The sequence below is a fragment of the Choloepus didactylus genome, chromosome 9 (assembly GCF_015220235.1).
Source record: "Choloepus didactylus isolate mChoDid1 chromosome 9, mChoDid1.pri, whole genome shotgun sequence".
In the NCBI taxonomy this organism is placed as follows: domain Eukaryota; kingdom Metazoa; phylum Chordata; class Mammalia; order Pilosa; family Megalonychidae; genus Choloepus; species Choloepus didactylus.
This window is the reverse complement of record NC_051315.1, coordinates 22,689,043-22,711,797: the sequence shown is the minus strand read 5'-3', so window position 1 is coordinate 22,711,797 and position 22,755 is coordinate 22,689,043. Positions and strand designations below refer to the sequence as shown.

At 37.9% G+C, this 22,755-nt stretch overlaps 1 protein-coding gene and 1 long non-coding RNA gene across 3 annotated transcripts in view; one reads left to right on the top strand and one right to left on the bottom strand.

Moving 5' to 3' along the window:
• Positions 1 to 22,755, bottom strand: part of ACMSD (aminocarboxymuconate semialdehyde decarboxylase) — a 128,813-nt gene that overhangs the window by 50,862 nt on the left and 55,196 nt on the right. For both annotated transcript variants that reach the window (XM_037850032.1, XM_037850033.1), the window contains 2 exons: positions 17,948 to 18,043; positions 17,116 to 17,288 (listed from right to left, as the gene is read on the bottom strand). In XM_037850032.1, coding sequence (XP_037705960.1) covers positions 17,116 to 17,288; positions 17,948 to 18,043 — 269 coding nt within the window. The remainder of the gene's footprint in view (positions 1 to 17,115; positions 17,289 to 17,947; positions 18,044 to 22,755) is intronic.
• Positions 1 to 22,755, top strand: part of LOC119544579 — a 94,865-nt gene that overhangs the window by 62,644 nt on the left and 9,466 nt on the right. The window lies entirely within an intron of this gene.

Genomic DNA, 22,755 nt, shown 5'->3' with positions numbered 1-22,755 from the left:
TCAACTGTATTCATAGTTATCTTTGTTCAGTGTACTTACATTGCTGTGCTACCATCTCCCAAAACTGTGTTCCAAACCATGCACTCCTGTCTTCTCCTATCATGCTGTAGTGCTCCCTTTAGTATTTCCCGTAGGGCAGGTGTCTTGTTCACAGTCTCTCATTCTCTGTTTGTCAGAAAATATTTTGAGCTCTCCCTCATATTTGAAGGACAGCTTTGCTGGATATAGGATTCTTGGTTGGTGGTTTTTCTCTTTCAGTATCTTAAATACATCACACCACTTCCTTCTTGCCCCCATAGTTTCTTCTGAGAGATCCACAGATAGTCTTATTAAGCTTCCTTTGTATGTGATGGATCGCTTTTCTCTTGCTGCTTTCAGGATTCTCTCTTTGTCTTTGACATTTGATAATCTGATTATTAAGTGTCTTGGTGTAGGCCTATTCAGATCTATTCTGTTTGGAGTATGCTGTGCTTCTTGGATCTGTAATTTTATGTCCTTCATAAGAGATGGGAAATTTTCATTGATTATTTCCTCTGTTATTGCTTCTGCCCCTTTTCCTTCTCTTCTCCTTCTGGGACACCAGTGATACATACATTCTTGTACTTTGTTTCATCCTTAAGTTCCCGGAGATGTTGCTCATATTTTTTCATTCTTTTCTCCATCTGCTCCTTTGCATTTAGGCTTTCAGGTGTTTTGTTCTCCAGTTCCTGAGTGTTTTCTTCTGCCTCTTGAGATCTGCTGTTGTATGTTTCCATTGTGTCTTTCTTCTCTTGTGTTGTGCCTTTCATTTTCATAGATTCTACTAGTTGTTTTTTTTGAACTTTTGATTTCTGCCTTATGTATGCCCAGTGTTTTCTTTACAGCCTCTCTTTTGTAAAATCTTCTCTAAACTTTTTGAATTGATTTAGCATTAGTTGTTTAAATTCCTGTATCTGAGCTGAAGTGTACGTTTGTCCCTTTGACTGGGCCATAACTTCATTTTTCTTAGTGTAGGTTGTAGCTTCCTGTTGTCTAGGCATCTGACCTCCCAGGCCACCCCAATCAGGTTTTCCCAGATGAGAACAGGCTCTGGTCACAGAAGGAGGAAATATTCAGTATCCGGTTTCCCTGATGATTTTTCTTAGAGAGCTGACACATCTGTGCTTTTCTGCCTGGCAGGTGTACCTGTCAGCCTGTCACCAGCTGGTAAGAGGGTGTGGCCTGTGGCTCTCCTCCCCTAGGCTTTGGGGTCTGGTTCCAGTAAGGCAGGCAGTAGAGCTGGGCCCCTCCCTTTCCTCTTGGGAAGCTATGCCCCCTCCAGAGAGTTCATCTGTATATCAAGAAGTTCTTTATTTCTTTGACTCTGCTGATCAAAGTGTTTTGATTTTAAAATGGCTGAGGCTTTCTTTACTGCAAAGCACTGCAGGCTGAAAATGGCTGTGGTTTCCTCCACAGAGAGAGAAAGGGGCAGAAAGCTTCCAGATTCACCTGTCAGCCAGAGATAGCAACCGATCCTCTGGGCTCCCCATCCTGAGACAGATTTGTCCCCCGACTCTCCCAAGGTCAGTTGTCACCAAAAGCCTCTGTCTGCTTGTTGGGGATTCACTGTTTGTATTGAGTGGTTAATATTAAAACCCCAGTTGGGGCTGGGCTGAGAGAGTGCTGCTCTCTAGCACCGCGAGGCTTCCATGAGGGAGGGGCTCTTGGCTCTCAGCTCTCAGCACGGGTCTGCAGTTTTTACTTACAGATTTTATGCTGCAATCTTGGGCATTCCTCACAATTCAGGTTGGTGGATGATGAGTGGTCAGTCAAGTTTGTCTCCCCGCAGTTATTCCAGATTATTTACTAGTTTTTTGGTCATTTATGAATTGTTCCAGGGGGTGACTAACAGTCTTCCACTCCTCTCTATGCTGCCATCTTAGCTTCTCCTCCCACTCATTCATTTTTGAAGAATTATTTTGCTGGTTATATAATTGTTGGTTATGGGTTTTCTTTTTTCTGTCAGCACTTTAAATATGTCAGCCAACTTCCTTTTGGCCTCCATGATTTCTGATGAGATTGTTGTTAATATTATCGAAGATCATACATATTGAGTCACTTCTCTTTGCTGCTTTCAAAATTCTCTGTCTTTGTCTTTGAAGAGGATGATTGTGATTTGTCTAGATATGGGTATCATTGAGTTTATACTATTTTGGACATTTTTGGTCTTTTTTAATGGGTAGATTAATATTTTTACACCAAATTTGGAAAGTTCTCAGCCATTATTTCTTCAAATATTCTTTCTGCCCCATTCTCTCCTCTCATTTTAAGTTTCTACTATGTATATGTTGATATGCTTGATGGTGTTTCACAGATCTCTGAGACTATGTTCCTTTTTATTTATTCTTTTTTCTTTCTGTTCATTGCAATGGATAATATCAATTGACCTATCTTGAAGTTTGCTGATTCACTCTTCTGCTTGCTCATATCTTCTGTTGACCCCTCCCCTACTGAAGTTTTCCTTAAAGTTATTGTACTTTTCAGCTTCAGAATTTCTATTTGGCTCCTTTTATAATTTCTGTCTCTATATTTTTATTCTTTGTCAATGCCTTGTTCTCCTGGTTTCCTTTAGTTCTTTGTATATGGTCCTTTAGCTGTTTAAGCATATTTAATACAGTTGATTTAAAATATTTGTCTATGCTTCCTCCAGAACAGTTTCTGTCCATTACTGTTTTTTTCCTGTGAATAGAACCTACTTTTTTGTTTCTTTGCATGCCTCTTAACTTTTTATTAAAAGTTGATATTTTGAATATTATAATATGGCAGCTTAGAAAATCAGATTCATTTCCCTCTTCAGCATTTGTTGCTGCTTGCTGTGGTTTATAATGGTTTGTCTATTGACTTTTCTAAACTGTTTCTTAAAGAATACATCCTTTTTTGTGTGTGGTCTTTGAAATCTTTGTCCCTTTAGAGTGTTGCCAGCTAGTGCTTTGATAAAGTTTCCCCTAAATGCCTGTAGCACCCCCCCCCCCAAAAAAAAAGAAAAGGAAGAGAAAAAATGCTCTCCTAGTTTTTCCAGATTAGCATTTTTGTGTTGGGCTCCTCCTTCAAATTTTAGCCAGGCCATTTACAACTCTGCCTTATTCTTTTTGTTTAGGCTGAGCCTAAAGATCTGCTGAAGGTTAGGGTCTTCTCCAGTATTTTCTAAGTATACATCCTGCCCTAGAATGCACATAGCTTTCTACATTGTATTCAGGAACTTTTCAAAGCCCTTATCCTCCAAAGCAGCTCTCCCCAACTTCTCCTCCAAAGCTTTCAGCATGTCTATTGTTTGTCTCAACTGTAATGATTTGTGCCATGTGGTAGTGTGTTGTTCAGTTGCCTTTTAGTATTTTCAGTGAATGGCTTTCCAGAGAGGTCTGGGTTCAGCAAAACAAAAGCAAGCACCTTGTGTCAGTCCTTCAGTGCATCCCCAGACAGGTCACAACACACAAACACAATTCCTTGTGTACAAGGTCTGCTCTTCTTCCTCCAGAACCATGAACTCACACCAGGAACATGGACTTCCATCTTCAGGACTGTTGCCAAATGGGGGGTGGGATGGGGGGTGGGGCAGGATTAACTTAATATGTTACAAAGCTCTCCTCCTATGCTTAAGTCTCCTTTTTTTTCTTTGTTTGGTTGCTATAAACTTTTGAATATTTTCTAGAATTCTGACAGAGTTCATTGTGACAGCTTGTGCTCTTTTTATTCAGGGTTTCTGTGAAAGGATGAATCCTTGGAGTTTCCTACTCTGCCATTTTCACTGATGCCTGTCCCTCTTTACTTTTGATTGAATCTCCATAGAAGAACCAAATCTTATTTTATATAGAGGCATGACTTTTTTCATTGTGATGTTCAATTTAGATGACAGGTTTTTCTCCTTTATCTCAGTGCTTTAATGATTTTATATCTTTGGGTTTTCAAGATGGTTGAAGAAACATCTTTCAAATCAATCACTACTGTTACAATTGTTCTCTCTGTAGTTTTTTTCTTCAAATGTCCGTGTGATGATTAAGTCCATGTGTCAGCTTGGCCAGGTTTTGGTGTCAGTTGTTTGATCAAGAAAGCACTGGCCTGATTGTTACTGTGAGGGCATTTCATGGACTTAAAGCATCAGTAAATTGATTTCAACTATGGCTGATTACATCTGTAGTCAATGGAGGAGATTGCAGATTGCCTTCAATAATGAGAGAAGTATCCTCCCATCAGTTGAAAGCTTTAAAAGGAGAAGTGATGGTTTCAACAGTCAGAAGAGAGAATTTCCATGTCTATTTCAGCCTGCCAGCTTCTCCTGGGAAATTCATTGAAAACCTTCATCAAAGTTCCCAGTTTGTGGCCTGCCCTATGGAATTTGGACTTGTGTATCCCCACAGTCTTATAAGGCAATTCTTATAAAATCTCATAGTATTTACAGATATCTCCTGTCAGTTCTGTTTCCCTAGAGAATCCTGACTGATGCAGTCTGTATGCACAACTATAAAATGCCATTATTGAACATTACTGTGGGCTTGGTATTGTGCTTGGTCCTTTATGTGGTTGTCTTATGTATTCCTCTCAACACCCCAAATGTTAGGCACTATTATTATCCCTATTTTACCAGTAAGGAAACAGAGTCATAGAAAGATCAAGTAATTTACTCAAGATCACTCCTATGACTATGTGGATCCCTGAGCTCTTAAGCACACTTCATTATTTGCTTCAGAAGAATATAATTTCCAGGATTTTTTCCATTACATATTCTTTTCCATTTTTATTTCTACTCAATTAATTGTATTATCAGTGTATTATCACTGTTTCTCAGGCACATAAAAGCAAACTAACAAAGTTAACAGAAGTCATGGAAAAGTATACAATACAAGCAAAAGATTAGCAGCAATAGTGAATTCAATTTGGAAGCTAATGCTGTGTGTTCGTGACTTATGAGTGAGTCCTGTAGTTCCTCCACTTCCAGAGGAAAATTATAATGAATTTGGTTAAAAATGCAACTCAGATCTCTAGATACTTGGGAAACCAAAACTTTGAAGAGAGTTTATTTGTGGCAATACTTATTTATTTATTTTTTTAATTTGTTGATTACAGATCCACTAGGGGCATTGCTATTATTCTGAATATGCACTAAATTACCTTTCTTTTTTTTTTTTCCCTAACTGATATTTTTTCCCCAGAATTTGATAGTGTGCTTTTTTTAAACTTTATTTATTAAAAAGTTAAAAAACAAACAATAAAAATACAACAGTTCAAACAAAAGAAAGGAATAAGAAAACAAATAACCTAAAATAACTACATTGCTTCCAACATGTTCCTACCATACCCCCCAAAATTAACAATCATAGTAGTTCCTGAGTATTCCCTTAATATTAAGATTACCTTCCATAACTTTATCTGTTCTTATTCGATTATCATTCCCCCTACACTAGTTGCTGTCTATTGCTAGGTCCCCTACATTCTACAATATAAGACATTTATTTTACATTTTTCATAGAGTTCACATTAGTGGTAAGATACAATATCTCTCTTTTTGTGACTGGCTTATTTCACTCAGCATTATGTCTTCAAGGTTCATTCATGTTGTCATATGTTTCATGACTTTATTCCTTCTTACTGCCATGTAGTATTCCATTGTGTGTATATACCACATTTTGTTTATCCATTCATCTGTTGAAGGACATTTGGATTGTTTCCATCTCTTGGCAATTATGAATATGAACATCAGTGTGCAAATATCTGTTTGTGTCAGTGCTTTCAGATCTTCTGGGTCTATACTGAGAAATGAAATTGCTGGATCAAAGGGTAACTCGAAATCTAGTTTTCTAAGGAACCACCAGACTGTTTTCCAGAGTGGCTGTACAGTCCCATCAACAATGAATAAGAGTTCCAGTTTCTCCACATCTTCTCCAGCATTTGTAGTTTCATGTCTGTTTAATGGCAGCCATTCTTATTGGTGTGAGATGATATCACATTGTGGTCTTAATTTTTATCTCCCTAATAGTTAGTAAAGATGAACATTTTTTCATGTGTCTTTTAGCCATTTGTATTTCCTCTTCAGAGAAATGTCTTTTCATATCTTTTGCCCATTTTATAATTGGGTTGTTTGTACTGTTTTCATTGAATTGTAGGATTTCTTTATATATGTCAGATATTGGTCTTTTGTCAGATACATGGTTTCCAAATATTTTTTGCCATTGAGTTGGCTGCCTCTTCACCTTTTTGTTAAATTCCTTTGAGGTAAGAAGCTTTTAATTTTGAGGAGTTCCCGTTTATCTTTTTTTTCTTTCGTTGCTTGTGCTTTGGGTGTAATGTCTAAGAAACTACCTCCTAATACAAGGTTTTGGAGATGTTTCCCTACATTATTTTCTAGGAGTTTTATGATACTGTCTCTTATATTGAGGTCTTTGATGCACTTTGAGTTAATGTTTGTGTACAGTGTGAGGTAGGGGTCCTGTTTCATTCTTTTGCATACGGCTATCCAGTTCTCCCAGCCCCATTTATTGAAGAGACTGTTATGTCTCAGTTCACTGGGTTTGGGGGCTTTATCAAAGATCAGTCGGCCATAGATCTGGGGGTCTATTTCCGAATTCTCAATTCAATTTCCTTGATCAATATGTCTATCTTTGTGCCAGTACCATGCTGTTTTGACTACTGTGGCTTTATAGTAAGATTCCAAGTCAGGAAGTGTAAGCCCTCCTACTTCGTTTTTCTTTTTTAGAATGTTTTTAGCATTCTAAAAAATCTGAGGCATCTTTCTCTTCCAATTAAATTTGATTACTAGCTTTTCCAAGTCTGCAAAGTAGTTTGTTGGAATTTTGATTGGAATTTCATTGAATCTGTAGATGAGTTTGAATAGAATTAGCATCTTAACAATATTTAGCCTTCCTATCCATAAACATGGAATATTTTTCCATCTTTTTGGGTCCCCTTCTATTTATTTTAGTAAAGTTATGGAGTTTTCTATGTACAAATCTTTTACAACTTGGTTAAGTTTATTCCTAGGTACTAGATTTTTCTAGTTGCTATTGAGAATGGGTTTTTTTTCTTGAGTGTCTCTTTGTATAGGAACATTACTGACTTACATGCATTAATCTTGTATCCTGCTACTTTACTAAATTTGTTTATTAGCTCAAGTAGCTCTGTCACTGATTTCTCAGGGTTTTCCAAATGTAAGATCATATCATTTGCATATAATGACAGTTTTACTTCTTCCTTTCCAATTTGGATGCCTTTTATTTCTTTGTCTTGCTAGATTGCTCTGGCTAGCACTTCTAGCACAATGTTGAATAACAGGGGTGACAGCGGACATCCTTGTCTCATTCCTGATCTTAGAGGGAAGGTTTTTATTCCCTCAACATTGAGTGCTATGTTGGCTGTGGGTTTTTCATATATGCTCTTTATCATGTTGAGGAAGTTTCCTTCTATTCTTACCTTTTGAAATGTTTTTATCAAAAAAAGATGCCGGATTTTGTCAAATGCTTTTTCAGCATCTATTGAGATGATCATTTGATTTTTCACTTTTGATTTGTTAATGTTTTGTATTACATTGATTGATTTTCTTATGTTGAACCATCCTTGCATGCCTGGAATGAACCCCACTTGGTCATGGTGTATGAATTTTTTAATGTGTCTTTGGGTTTGATTTGCAGGTATTTTTTTGAGAACTTTTGCATCTATATTCACGAGGGAGATTGGCCTGTAGTTTTCCTTTCTTTTAGCATCTTTACCTGGTTTGGGTATTAGATTGATGTTAGCTTCATAAAATGAGTTAGGTAGTGTTCCATTTTCTTCATTTTTTTGAAATAGTTTTAGAAGGAATGGTGTCAGTTCTTTTTGGAAAGTTTTGTAGAATTCCCCGTAAAGTTATCTGGCCCTGGGGTTTTATTTGTAGGAAGCTTTTTAATAACTGATTGGATCTCTTTATTTGTGATCTGACCTCTTTCTCTCTTCTGCTAACCTGTGTTCTCAACTCTCAAATTTTGCTCATCAATATTAGTTCATATTAATGAGACCATACAGTATCTGTCCTTTTGTTTCTGGCTAATTTCACTCAACATAATTTCTGCTGTTCATGTTTCCAGGAAATTGTCCATTTCCCCTACATTATCTAGTTTGTTGGCATACAGTTGTTCATAGTATCCTTTTATAATTTTTAAAAATTCTTCAGGATCCTCAGTAATGTACCCTCTTTCATTTTTTATTTTGTTTATTTGGGTCTTTCTCTTTTTGATTTTATTAGTCTAGGTAGGAGCTTGTCAATCTTGTTGATCTTTTCAAAGAACCAACTTTGGTTTTATTTATTCTCTCTATTCTTTTTCTGTTCTCTATGTCATTTATTTCTGCTTTAATCCTTGTTATTTCTTTTATTCTGCTTGGTTTAGGATTAGTTTGCTGTTCATTTTCTAGCTTCTTCAGTTGTTCCATTAGTTCTTTGATTTTACATCTTTCTTCCTTTTTAATATATGCATTTAGAGCTATAAATTTCCCCATCAATACCACCTTCACTGCATCCCATGAGTTTTGATATGTTGTGCTCTCATATTCATTCGTCTCTAGATATTTAGCAATTCTCTTGCCATTTTTTCTTTAACCCATGGATTGTTTAGGAGTGTGTTGCTTAACCTCCAGATGTTTGTGAATGTTCTCAATCTTTGATGGTTATTGACCTCTAGTTACATTCCATTGTGGTCAGAGAATGTGCTTTGAATAATTTCAATCTTTTTAAATTTATTGAGGCTTGTTTTATGACCCAGCATATGACCTATCCTAGAGAAAGTTCCATGAGCACTAGAGAAGAATGTGTATCCTGGTGATTTGGGATGTAGTGTTCTATATATGTCTGTTAAGTCTAATTTGTTTATCATATTCTTTAGGTTCTCAATTTCCATATTGGTTCTCTGTCTGGTTGATCTTTCTATAGGAGAAAGTGGTGTGTTGAAGTCTCCCACAATTATTGTGGAAACATCTATTGCTTCCTTCAGTTTTGCCAACATTTGTCTCACGTACTTAGGAGCATCTTGATTGGGTGCATAAACATTTATGATTGTCATTTCTTCTTGGTGAATTTTCCCTTTTACTAGTATATAGTGTCCTTCTTTGTTATGACATCCTTGCATTTAAAGTCTATTTTATCTGAAATTAGTATTGCTACCCCTGCTTTCTTTTGGTTGTAGCTTGCATGGAATGTTTTTTTCCATCCTTTCACTTTCAATTTCTTTGTGTTTCTGGGTCGAAGATGAGTCTCTTATAAACAACACATTGATGGTTCATATTTTAAAATCCATTCTGCCAATCTGTATCTTTTAATTGGGGAGTTTAATCCATTCACATTCAATGTTATTTCTGTGAAAGCAGTTCTTGAATTAGCCATCATATCCTTTGGTTTTTATTTGTCAGATATGTCTTCCCCCCTCTCTCTTTATTTCCTTTAAGGTACCCTTACTAAAACTCTTCAGTTCTGTGCCCTTTTCCAGACCTCTCTCTCCTTCCTTTTTTTTTTTCTCAGCCAGTAGAACTCCCTTTAGTATTTCTTATAGGGCAGGCCTCTTGTGAATAAATTCTTTCAGCATTTGTTTGTGAAAATTTTAAGCTCGCCCTTAATTTTGAAGGAGAGCTTTGATGGATAAAGAGTTCTTGGCTGGCAATTTCTCTCTTTCAGAATTTTAAATATGTCATACTGCTGCCTTCTTACCACCATGGTGCCTGCTGAGTAGTCAGTACTTACTCTTATGTTGTTTCCCTTGTATATAGTGAATTGCTTCTCTCTTGCTGCTTTCGGAACTTTCTCCTTCTCTTCAGCATTTGACACTATGACCAGAATATGTCTCAGAGTGGGCTTATTTGGATTTATTCTATTTGGAGTTCACTGGGTATCTTTGATTTGCATATTTATGTCATTTAGAAGGTTTGGGAAATTTCGCCCCACAATGTCTCTGAATACTCTTCCTAGACCTTTTCTCTTCCCTTTCTGGATCACCAATGATTCTTAAATTTGTGCACTTCATGTTGTCCATCATTTCCCTGAGATACATTTCAAATTATTCATTTTTTTTCACCATTCGTTCTTTCCATTACGCTATCTTCGAGTTTGCTAATTCATCCCTCTACCTCTTTAAATCTGGTATTATGTGTCTCAGGAATCTTTTTATTTTGATCAACAGTATCTTTAACTTCTATAAGATCTGTTATTTTTAAATTTTCTATTGCAAATTATTCTTTATGCTCTTCTATGGTCTTCTTCATGTCCTTCTTATCCTGAGCCATAATACTGATATTTGTGTGTACATGTTTGATTAATTGCTCCAAGTTCTGTATCTCCTCTGCCCTTTTTAATTTGGACATTTGGGTTATCCATATCTTCTGGTTTCTTCATATGCTTTATACTTTTCTGTTGTTTTTGACCTCTTGGCATTTGCTTATCTTGTTAAGGTTCTTTTAGGATATGCAAGATTATTTGAACATTTATCAATAATTTGGCAGATCTCCAGCTTGTTGGAGTGCACTATCCCTGACCTTCCAGCAGACGGCACTCCTGAGCCACTGCTTAGGCTCAACCCAGTTCACCCCAACTTTGTGCACTCAGTGGGTGTCCAAACCATGTAGAGGTGCAATCAGTGCACCAATTTTCCATGTGCACTGGGGACTTCCAGCCCTGTGGGTGGAGGGTGTGCCCTCTGTAATTTGGCTGGGAGTCCACTCCAGGACACAGTGGTTCCAGCCATTCCCAGGGCTGTGGGTGGAGTACTCTGGAGCTTCAGAGCTGTGCATCTCACCTTCCAGCTCAGATGCCCCACAGTCCCTCTCTGCCATGTGTTCATGAGTCTCTGGGATTGGGGGAGGGCTCCTGGCACTTACATGCAGCACCCCTGCCTCTAAGCTGTGCCCACCATGGGCTTCCATGGAGGAAGAGTTGATGCCATCACAAGCCTGCCAAATCCCAAATTCCCTCAAGGAAGCTCTTGGCCATGGGGCTGTGAAGGGTTGTCTCCCAGCCAGTTGCATGCACAGGGCATGGAAAGCTACCTCTTTCTGCAATTGTCTGTCTGCTCCAATGGCCAGTGTCTGGCACAGGTGCTCTTGGCTGTGGGTCTGTGAAGGGTTATCAACCACACCAGGTACTGAGGAGAGTGCCCGGGGTGTGAAAGGTCACTCTCCTCCCACCATCAGCTGGCTCCAGCCACCCTTTCCCTGGTGATGTTCCAAGCCATTCACTCACCCATGTTAAATGCAGCCTCTTGGTTTCTCCAAGAACACACTCACTGTGGGTGTGGAAGTCCCTTCCCAGCATTGGAACCCTGGAACTGCTGTTCTGGAGCATTTTTTGTCCTTTATCTAGATTTTTTCACAGAGAAGAATTTTTCTCTGTCTCTCCTAATCTATCATCTTGGATCCTCTGGAACTGACTTTAAAAGACCTGAGAAATTTAAATTCTTAGACGGTGTGAGGAAAGCCAAAAAAATCTGTCTGGCTAAATCACCAAATCCCCCAAATCTGTGCAATTGACAGCATCAATTGAAGGAATTAGACCCCTAGATCACCTATGCTTAGTCCAGTGAATGCTTTTATCTCAACCTGGTAACAGACTGGTTGTTTGGTCTCAAAAGAGGTGAAATAGAAGATACCAGGCACAGTGGAGGGCTGAGGACTATTCTGAAAATAGGAGGATTAAATGAAAGTTTATTTATTAAAAAATGAGACTTCCAGTCTTTCCCCCAGACTCAGTTTCCAGAATACCACAGCCAGTCCTTTATCCTTCAGGTAAGAGAATGGCATAGCTTCCCTAGGAAACTGGCAAATCAAAGAGAAAAGACCAAAATTCTGGAGTTTCCAAAGCATATGACTGAGTCAGTTTACTCTACAGAGAAGACCGTTATTGTCAAGAACCCCCCATGTGCAGAGATTCGGAGACTTCCAATCATCTTTTTAGAGAACTGCTCTTAAATATGAGCTGCCAGCCAGGGGTCACAGATGTTTGAAATAAGCATTTGATATGAAGGTTGAGACTAAAATAAAAAGACATTTAAAAAGCCAGTTGGAGGAAGACTTGCAGGCAGAAGTAAATTTCAAAATATTATTTGTAGTATCTTCACAGAGATAAGAAAAGTTTTTGTATCCACCCAATAAGAATGGAATATTTTTTTAAACATTCAGAGAACAAGAACTATATCAACAACAAGTTCTTGGAAATTAAAAGAAAATGCACAGACAAACTAGAAAGTTCCTCAATAAAATTGAGGAAATTTCCCAGAAAGTAAAATAAAAACTCAAAGAGGTAGGATATAAAGAAGAATAAAGATAAGTTCCAATGTTAGAATAATGGTGTTCCTTAAAGAGAAAAAAGAGAAAAGAAGTCAGAAATAATTTAAGAAAAATTACAGATTGAAATGATCCATCAAATGCCCAGCATAATGGGCGAAAATGGACTCACATCAAGTGATGTCATTGTGGAATTTCAGGGCAAAAAGAGAAAATCAGTTTTTGAATTGGGAAGAGGGAGAAAAACAGGTTTTATACAAAGTTTTAAGTATTAAAATGACATTAAATTAATCAGCAGCAACACTAGAAACCAGAATACAGTGGAACAATGTCTTTAAATTTCTGAGGGAAAACATTCCAACCCAGGGTTCTATACCAGATTCTTAACTAATTGTATAGAAGAATGAAGACATTTTTTGATAATGAGGATTTCAAAATTTTTTACCTCCTGTGCTCCCTTTCTCAGAGAGTTCACCAAAATGAAGAAAGGAACTGAGAAAGAGGAAAATCATGGGTTTCAGGAAACAGGGAATCCAATAAGAGAGAGAAAGAGAGAGGGAGTGTGTCCTAGTTTGCTAGTGCTGCCGGAATGCAAAACACCAGAAATGGACTGGCTTTTATAAAGGGGGTTTATTTGGTTACACAGTTACAGTCTTAAGGCCATCAAGTGTCCAAGGTAATGCATCAACAATTGGGTACCTTCACTGGAGGATGGCCAATGGCATCCAGAAAACCTCTGTTAGCTGGTAAGGCACATGGCTGGCATCAAAGAACCATGCAGTCAAAGCTTAGAAGTTGATCATTCACGCACCTATCTACATTTGTAGTCCTTATCTGTGGGATACATGTCTTTAACCACCCACTTTCAATCATGTTCACCTTCAGTGTGGCACTGACACTTATAATCTCATTAACAAACTATCATCACTCCTGTCCAGTTCCATACCTCTAATTTCACCCTTATAAACAGTCGGTACATATTAGGTAATTATTTCCCCTTCACTAGCTTCTTTCTATCTCTGGATACCCTATATTCTGCATTATAAGACACTGATTTTACATTGTTCAGGGAGTTCATTTTAGTGGTAACATACAATATCTTTCCTTTTGTGTCTGATTTATTTCACTCAACATTATGTCTTCAAGATTCATCCTTGTTATCATGTTTCAGGACCTTGTTCCTCACTGCTGCATAGTATTCCGTCATATGTATATACCACATTTTGTTTATCCACTCATCTGTTGAAGGACACTTGGATTGTTTCCATCTCCTGGCAATTGTGAACAATGCCATTATGAAATTGGCTGGCAAATACTTGTTCATGTCACTGCTTTCAGATCTTCTGGGTATATAATGAGAAGTGGAATTGCTGGATCATAGGGTAATTCAATATCTAATTTTCTGAGGAACCACCAAACTGTCTTCCACAGCAGCTGTACCATTATACATTCTCACCAGCAATGAATAAGAGTTCCAGTTTCTCCACATCCTCTCCAGCATTTGTAGTTTCCTGTTTGTTTAATGCAGTCATTTTTATTGGTGTGAGATGATACCTCATTGTGGTTTTGATTTGCATTTCCCTAATAGCAGTGAAGATGAACATTTTTTCATGTGTTTTTTAGCCATTTGTATTCCTTCTTCAGAAAAATGTCTTTTCATATCTTTTGCCCATTTTATAATTGGGCTGTTTGTACTATTGTTGAGTTGTAGGATTTCTTTATGTATGCTGCATATCAGTCTCTTATCAGATATATGGTTTCTAAATATTGTCTCCCATTGAGTTGGCTCCGTTTTCACCTTTTTGACAAAGTACTTTGAGGCACAGAAGCTTTTAATTTTGAGAAGTTCCCATTTATCTATTTCTTCTTTTGTTGCTTGCACTTCAGATGTAAGGTCTAAGAAGAGACCTCATTACTAGGTCTTGAAGATGTTTCTCTACATTATCTTCTAGGGGTTTTATGGTACTGTCTCTTATGTTGATGCCTTTGATTCACTTTGAATTAAATTTTGTATAGGATGTGATGGGGTCCTCTCTCATTCTTTTGGATATGGATATCCAGTTTTCATGGCACCATTTGTTGAAGAGTCTATTCTGTCCCAGTTCATTGGTTTTGGGGGCTTTATCAAAAATCAGTCAACTATAGATCTGGGGGTCTGTTTCTAAACTCTTAATTCAATGCCATCAATCAGTATGTTTCTTTGTGCCAGTACCATGCTATTGTGACCACTGTGGCTTTATAGTGGGCTTCTTCTAAGTCTGGAAGTGTAAGTCCTCCCACTTCGTTCTTTTTTAGAAGGTTTTTGGCAATTTGAGGCCCCTTTTCCTTCCAAATAAATTTGATACCTAGCTTTTCCAAGTCTGCAAAGTAGGTTGTAGGAATTTTGATTGGAATTGCATTGAATCTATAGATCATTTTGGGTAGAATTGATATTTTAATGATGTTTAGCGTTCCTATCCATGAACACAGAGTATCTTTCCACCTATTTATAGTTAGGTCCTCTTTGATTTCTTTTAGTAGAGTTTTGTAATTTTTTGTGTAGAGGTCTTTTACATCTTTGGTTAAGTTTATTCCAGGTACTTGATTTCTTTAGTTGCTATTGTGAATGGAATTTTTTTCTTATTGCCGCTTCTCTTAGGTTATTAGTATATAGGAACATTACTGACTTTTGTGTATTAACCTTCTATCCTGCCACTTTGCTGAATTTTTAATCTCAAGTTGCTTTTTTGTTGATTTCTCAGGATTTTCCAAATATAAGATCATATTATCTGCAAATAATGACAGTTTTACATTTTCCTTTCCAGTTTGGATGCCTTTTATTTTTTCATCTTGCCAAATTTCTCTAGCTATAACTTCTAGCACAATGTTGAATAATAGTGGTGATAGTGGGCATCCTTGTCTCATTCCCAATCTTAGAGGGAAAGCTTCCAGTCAAACTCTCAAACACATCAAATATTCCATTGGTTCTAATTTTTCCCCCTAAGGACCTCACTCTACAGCATTCTATCCTCTTGCTCTCATTGGACAGGTTGCTCTCTAGCCCAGCTGTCATGCTTGCACTTTTCTTAGCCAGTTTGTTTTGGGGATTGATTTTGAAAGAGAATTTGCTGAAGTGAATATACCTAGAACGAGGAGGCATTACTAATTTCAATACAATCCTAAATTATTAATATATATTGCTGAAGTGTCCTGGATTCACCAGCCTGTGAGGTTACATAAAATGAGGTCACATTTGCTTTTGATGCCCAAATTGTGTTAGTTCAAGTCTTCACAGTTTGAATGCAAGATCTTAGTACCACCAACTTTGTTGAATGCCTTCTGAGTTATTCTGGAGGTTCTCAAAAGGTGTTCATACACATGTGCTTATCAACTACACTATCCATTGGTTATTATGAGGCATTTCCTCTTCTGCTTTGGCTCCCTGGCTAATGTGTATTGCCCAAGATGGTATTTAAAGGTCTTGATAGTATCCTTAATAAGGGTGGGTGTTGTATTTGCCAAGGGTGTTGTCTTCTGTTGTTACCACTTCCAAGAATACCAGGGGAGTATACCAGGCTTGATGGGGAGGTAATGAAAATGATGGTTTCCCCAATTCCATGCCACTCCTCCCACCTCCGTTACTCTAAGTCCAGAATCTCACAACGTCTCTCCACAAGAGCCACTCTTTCATCTTCTCTCCTTCGTAGTTTCATGGAAACATCTCCCCATCGCCCCTCCCTCCAACCAATAGCAAGTCATAACCAGCTGCTAACCACCCATCTCTACAGAGACAACACAAAAGCTGGAAGGCTCAAAGACACAGCTTAACCACATAAATAATTACTTAACTAGAATGTTTAACAGTTATAGTCTAGTGATTTTCTCAAACCAGATAAACAGCTATAAAGAGAGGTGACTATCCATTGTGGAGACAGAAAATGACTTTCATCTTCCAAATAACAGGACTCTTTTTCTGCTAAACAAAATTTCGAAAACCTTAGGGTCTAATTTCAACCCAAGTAGTGTGTTGGAAATCTTTTAATATATCCATATTCTTTAAGAAATCCTAAAACACTTTTGCTTGTGAAAACTGGGAAATCTTCAAGAGAAATTTGGAAGTATTATAACAGAATTGGAATAGAAAATATTTCAGACTTTTCACTAATTCAAACTGGCCTTTGCCCTAAAACTTGTCTAATTTGCTGAGTTAGCATTTCCAAAGATGCATAAAAGTGGAGGTGCCATCAAGATAGGCTAGCTATCAGACCACAACAGAGGAAAGACTTTTCCTTATGGAGTTTCAAGTGCCACTGTAATGATCTTTTCGATCAAGCAAGAATCATTTTCAAAACTTAGGCCATATTGTACCAGGAAGAAATTTTAGAGCATGGAACCCAGACTCTTTACCATCTTGATTGCTGCCTGTGTATTGAGTGCCGTTTCTCAGCACTGCATTCTTCTCCCTCTCTAATGTTCCACTTGTCTCCATTTAGAGGATGAGGACGATTGTGTTCATAATGACAGGTAGAGCAAGGATTTTAACCTAGGTAAATCTGACTGGTGGCTCTTCCCTGCTTAACACATTGCCACCTATCTTTTTGTACAGGTACAGGGATGTCCCCAAGGAAGAAGCTTGGCCTGGGGGACATACCCAGGCCTGTGGATTATCTGAGATTTCTCTGGCATGCATAAAAATTTTCTGGTAATATATACTCTGTGTTGAGAGGGGTCCTGGAGAGGATCCCCTGTGCAAGCAGATCTAATCTCAAATCTCACTGTCTCCTTTCTTCTAGTGCCTTTTCTTCCATCCATCTTCTGAAAGAAGGTCAATTAACGAGTTGCTGATCCAGCACTCTGCTCCCATAAGCAATCTGAATGGCAGTCTGGGCTTACCTTTCCTATGACTTCTGTTAACAGCTTGAGAGCCAGAGGATCATGAACCAAGGAATCCATGTAAAAGGTACCAAGGTATTTCTTTGGGTTGGTTGGATTGTCCTGGGCACACAGATCTGGGCGCATGCTAAATCCATGGGATATTCTTCCCACTGTGAAGGGGAAGGCGCCACCTGCAAATAAAACACATTACTGAGGGGCTAGAGTTGATTGGAAAGGATTCCTTTCAGTTCTAACGTTGTATGTAAGAAGTTACTTGAGCCCATCTGGATAACAGTATTTACACAGGACATATTGGCTTCCAAATTCTGGGAAATTCAATTTCCAGGAGAAATAACATGAAATCATCTAGGAATTCAGACTTGAGAAATTTATCCTAAAGAGAAAAGACAAGTATGTAAAGATATGTAGTCAAGGGTCTCAAATACAGCATGACTTTATTAGCAAAATACAGAGACAACCTATCTCTGGGTTGAGGAATGTCTGAATTATGATGGCACATATATATATATGCAGCTATCAAAAATGTTGGAGCTCTATATTTACTGACATGGAAAGATGTCTTGTATATGCTGAGCAGGAAAACCAGGTTAGAGAATAACATGTATAGTTTGATGTTATATATGTGTGTGTGTTTTAGGCCTATCCATAAACAAGGAATGGTAGGGACTATGGAAAACTGGAGAGGTCATGATCTTTTTGAGGGATTTAAATAAAAATCAACAAAACAAAAACTGCCAACCAAACTAAACTCACCTGCAAAAATGGATTTTGTCTCCAAACCATTATATACTTTATGACTAAAACGATGGCTGGAAAGGAAGGTTCTTACCTCCATGTGCAAAACACACTTTCAGGTTAGGAAACCTTGCAAACACTCCACCCATGATCATGGAGCAAATGGCCATGGTGGTTTCTGCAGGCATTCCTGAAAGAGCAAACAGTCATAAGGTGTTATGGGGCTTGTCACCTCAAGCAAGAAGCAGCTCAGTTGTACTAATGACTGGGGAATGGCAGCTTGTCATAATTGTCAGTGCTCCTGTGCCCCAGCATGGGTTGGTTTTATGCCTGCCATTCCTTTGGATAAGAGAACCCATGTGAAGCTTTCTATTTGCTCCTAGCAGGTAGAGACATACAGAGGCTAGAACACAATCAAGAAGCCAGAAGACCTGGCTTTAGTCTTGATTCCCCCTGATTTCAGTTTTGGATGGAGTGGGGTAAGCAGAATGCAAGAGTTGGCCCAACCCTAGGATGACCAATTTTTTGCCTCCTGGTCTTTGACAAGTTACTTAATGCCTCTGAGCCTTGGATTCTTCACCTGTAAAATGGGAACACTTGCCCATCTTGCAAGGCTTTTGTGGAATCCTGAAAGATGATGTTGGCAAAGTTCCTGGCTAGAACCTCACATTGGTGGTGCTCAACTAATATTAGTTACCTCTCTGTGCTTTGGATTTTCTTCATCTTTGAAACTGGAATGATAATGTTTAATTTCTGCCAGTGGGTCAATTGGAGGATTCAGCAGATAGCACCTGGCGCTTACTAAGCATTCAATAAACATTAACTTTTATTGTTCCTGCCAAATCTTTGCCACCTTTTGGAGCTGAGGTTGAAAATAACTGAATTAAAATGAATTATTTGAAGTGCTTTGGGCTCCTAACAGAAGCAGTTTGTCCATGCCTGGTGTCTTTACCCTCATGGAGATAGTCCTGTCTACTTTTCCAGACCACTGATTTTCAGACTGACCCAGAAATCTCTGACTGCTTCATAGCTAAAGCTGTGCCTTTTGGGGAAGTCTGACCCTCCACCTGCCAAAAGGGGCCTTCATCTGACACTTATCCTGTCCTAATCCATTGCTGTTCCACAGGCAGAGTCACCTCTGGGTCCCTGGCCACCTGAGGCGTGCTAGCAAGTCTCTGTCCCTGGGAATTCTGGAAACTTTTTGGATTCGTGTCCATCTGGGAGAGGTTTGTGGGCAGAGCTTCCTGAAGACAGAGGGATGGACAGCATCACTTCCTTCTAGTCCTGTAATTCTGTTCCCCATTAATTACTTGGATCATAACCCCACGATCCATTCTCCACAGTCAGCCAAATTGGAATCTTTATAAAGTAAATCAGATCATGGCCCTCCCCTGCTTGAAATCCTCCAGTCCTCTAATGGTCACTTCTTACATCCAGAATAAAATTCAAACTCTTTTACCATCCCCATAAGACCCTACACAATTTTGGCCCTGCCTTCCTCTCCACCCTCATCTCAAGCCACTTCTCCCACTTATGCCAGTAACATAAAGCCTTTTCATTCATTCACCAAATATTTATTAAGCAGTGAATGAGGGAAACAAAGTCCCTGAACTCAAGAATTTATGTTCTAGTTGGGTTAATAGCTATCAAATAAATATATGGAACAAGATAATTTCAGATTATGGGAAGTGCTATTAAGACGATAAAATAGGTACCATGAAATTGAGTGGGTGGTCAGGGAAGGCTTCTCTGAAAAGGTGATTTTGGATGGATAACCTGAATAATGAAAGGAACCAGCTATGTATAGTTCTGAGCTCTGTTGCTTAAGAAACAGAAACAAGGATGTTTATGGCAGCATTGTCTGTAATAACAAAAGAAACCATCTGTAAAGGGCAGGTTAAATAAATAAAAGTACATTCACACAGTGGAATATTTTGCATCCATTAAAAAGGATCAGGCAGATGTTTGGAACAATTTCCAAAGTACAGAACTGTATGTATAGTGTGATAATCAATTGTGTAGAAAGGAAAAAAAAGCACAATATGTGTAGACAATCATATATTTCTGTACTTTTATAGAACATCTCCCAAAGTATACATAAAAATACAAGAAACGGTGATTGACTTTGGGGAGGGGAATTAGGAGATTTGGGGTGGAAGGGGATATTTTTACTATATAGTTTTTAAATTGAATTTTTACTATAAGCGTGCACTAGCTGTATCAAAAGTTAATTAAATAATTAGTTTTAAAAAAAAGAGACTTGCAGAAGTTCAGGCAACCTATAATTGACAGTGACTTGGATTCAGGTGGTAGTAGTAGAAATGGTGGTATAGTTACAAAAGGCTAGTTACAAAAATAATATAAACCCCATACATACTCCAACATATTCCTATTCCCCCAGATATCAAGATCCACCAATTTTAACATTTTGTCACCTTTGAGGTATCATTCTTTGCATCAGTCTCTCTCTCTCTCTGTCCACCCATCCCCACTTATGTATACAATATGCTCCTTGAACACTTAATATTACCATGCATGTTTCCTAAGAGCAAGAATATTCATGTAAGTATCCACTGTAATTTCAGTTATCAGGCTCAAGAAATTTAACATTGATAGAAAGCTTACAGTCTGTATTCCAATTTTTACATATGTCCCGATGATGTCCTTTTTTTCCCCCCAGAATATACCATATTTTTTTTAAATTGAAATTGTTCACATACCATACAACTATCCAAAGATCCAAAGTTACTATCAGTTGCCCATGGTACCATCATACACCTGTGCATCCATCAACACAATTAATAATTATTTTTTTTCAATTTTTAGAACATTTTCATTACTCCAGAAAAGAAATAAAGACAAAAAAAGGAAATTCAGATCCTCCCATACCCCTAACCATGCCCCCCTCCATTATTGATTCATAGTTTTGGATTACTACATTTGTTACTGTTGATGAAAGAATGCTAAAATACTACTAACTGTAGTATATAGTTTGCAATAGGTATATATTTTTTCCATATGCCTCTCTATTGTTAACTTCTAGTTATAGTGTCATACGTTTGTTCTAGTTCGTGAGAGAGATTTCTAATATTTGTATAGTTAATCAAGGACATTGTCCACCACAAGATTCACTATTTTATACATTCCCATATTTTAACCACTACTTTTCCTTCTGGTGACATGCATGACTCTGAGCTTACCCTTTCCACCACCTTGACACACTTTTCAGCACTGTTAGTTATTCTCACAACATGCTACCATCACCCCTGTCCATTTCCAAATATTTATGTTCACCCTAGTTGAACATTCTGCTCATAATAAGAAACCACTCCCCATTCATTAGCCTCATTCTATATCTTGGTAACTTATATTTCATGTCTATGAGTTTACATATTATAGTTAGTTCATACCAGTGAGACCCTGAAATATTTGCCTTTATGTGTCTGTTTTATTTCACTCAATATAGTGCCCTCAGGGTTTCTTCATCAACCCATTTCTTTTAGGATGGTTTTGTTCACATACCATACATTCTGGTCCTAAGCAGACAATCATTGGTTCCCTGTATAGTCATTTATTATGTATTCCACACTATCGCCACTATCTATATAAGGACATCTCCACTTCCACAAAGGAGGAGGAAGAGTCAAAGAAGGTAGAGAGACAAAAGAAAAAGAAAAAGAGAGAGAGAAAAAAAAATGACAGTAGAAGGCAAGAAAAGGAAAGATAGCGTTAAACTAAAGTAGAAAAGAGTCAGACAACATCACCAGTGCCAGGAGTTCCATATCCTTCCCCTGTGTTCCCACCCACCATATGCATTTAGCTTTGGTATATTGCCTTTGTTATAGTAAAGGAAGCGTAATACAATGTTTCAGTTAATTATAGTCTCTACTTTGCATTGATGGTATTTTACCCCCAATCCCACCTATTTTTAACACCTTGCAATGTTGACATTCATTTGTTCTTCCTCATGTAAAAACATATTTGTGCCTTTTATTACAATCATTGAGCACCCTAGGTTTCACTGAGTTATACAGTCCCAGTCTTGATCTTTCCTCTATCCTTCTGGTGTCCCACATGGTCCTAACTTTCCTCTTTCAACCATACTCACAGTCATCTTTGTTCAGTGTACTTACATTGCTGTGCTACTATCTCCCAAAATTGTTTTCCAAACCTCTCACTCCTGTCTTTTCCTTTCTGTCTGCAGTGCTTCCTTTAGTGTTTCCTGTAGAGCAGGTATCTTGTTCACAAACTCTGTCATTGTCTGTTTGTCAGAGAATATTTTAAGCTCTCCCTCATATTTGAAGAACAGTTTTGCCGGATATAGAATTCTTGGTTGGTGGTTTTTCTCTTTCAGTATCTTAAATATATCACCCCACTTCCTTCTTGCCTCCATGATTTCTATTGAAAAATCCGCACATAGTCTTATCAAGCTTCCTTTGTACGTGATGGATCACTTTTCTCTTGCTGCCTTCAGGATTCTCTCTTTGTCTTTGATGTTTGATAATCTGATTATTAAGTGTCTTGGCATAGGTCTATTCAGATCTATTCTTTTTGGGGTATGCTGCACTTCTTGGATCCGTAATTTTTTATCTTTCGTAAGAGAGGGAAAATTTTCATTGATTACTTCCTCTATTATTTCTTCTGCCCCTTTTCCTTTCCCTTTTCCTTCTGGGACACCAATGACACGTACATTGCTGTGTTTCGTGTTGTCATTTAATTCCTGGAAATGTTGCTCATATTTTTCCATTCTTTTCTCTATCTGTTCTTGTGTGTAAGCTTTCACATGTCTTGTTCTCCAGTTCCTGAGTGTTTTCTTCTGCCTCTTGAGATCTGCTGTTGTGTTTCCATTGTCTTTCATCTCTTGTATTGTGCCTTTCCTTTCCATAGATTCTGCCAGTTGGT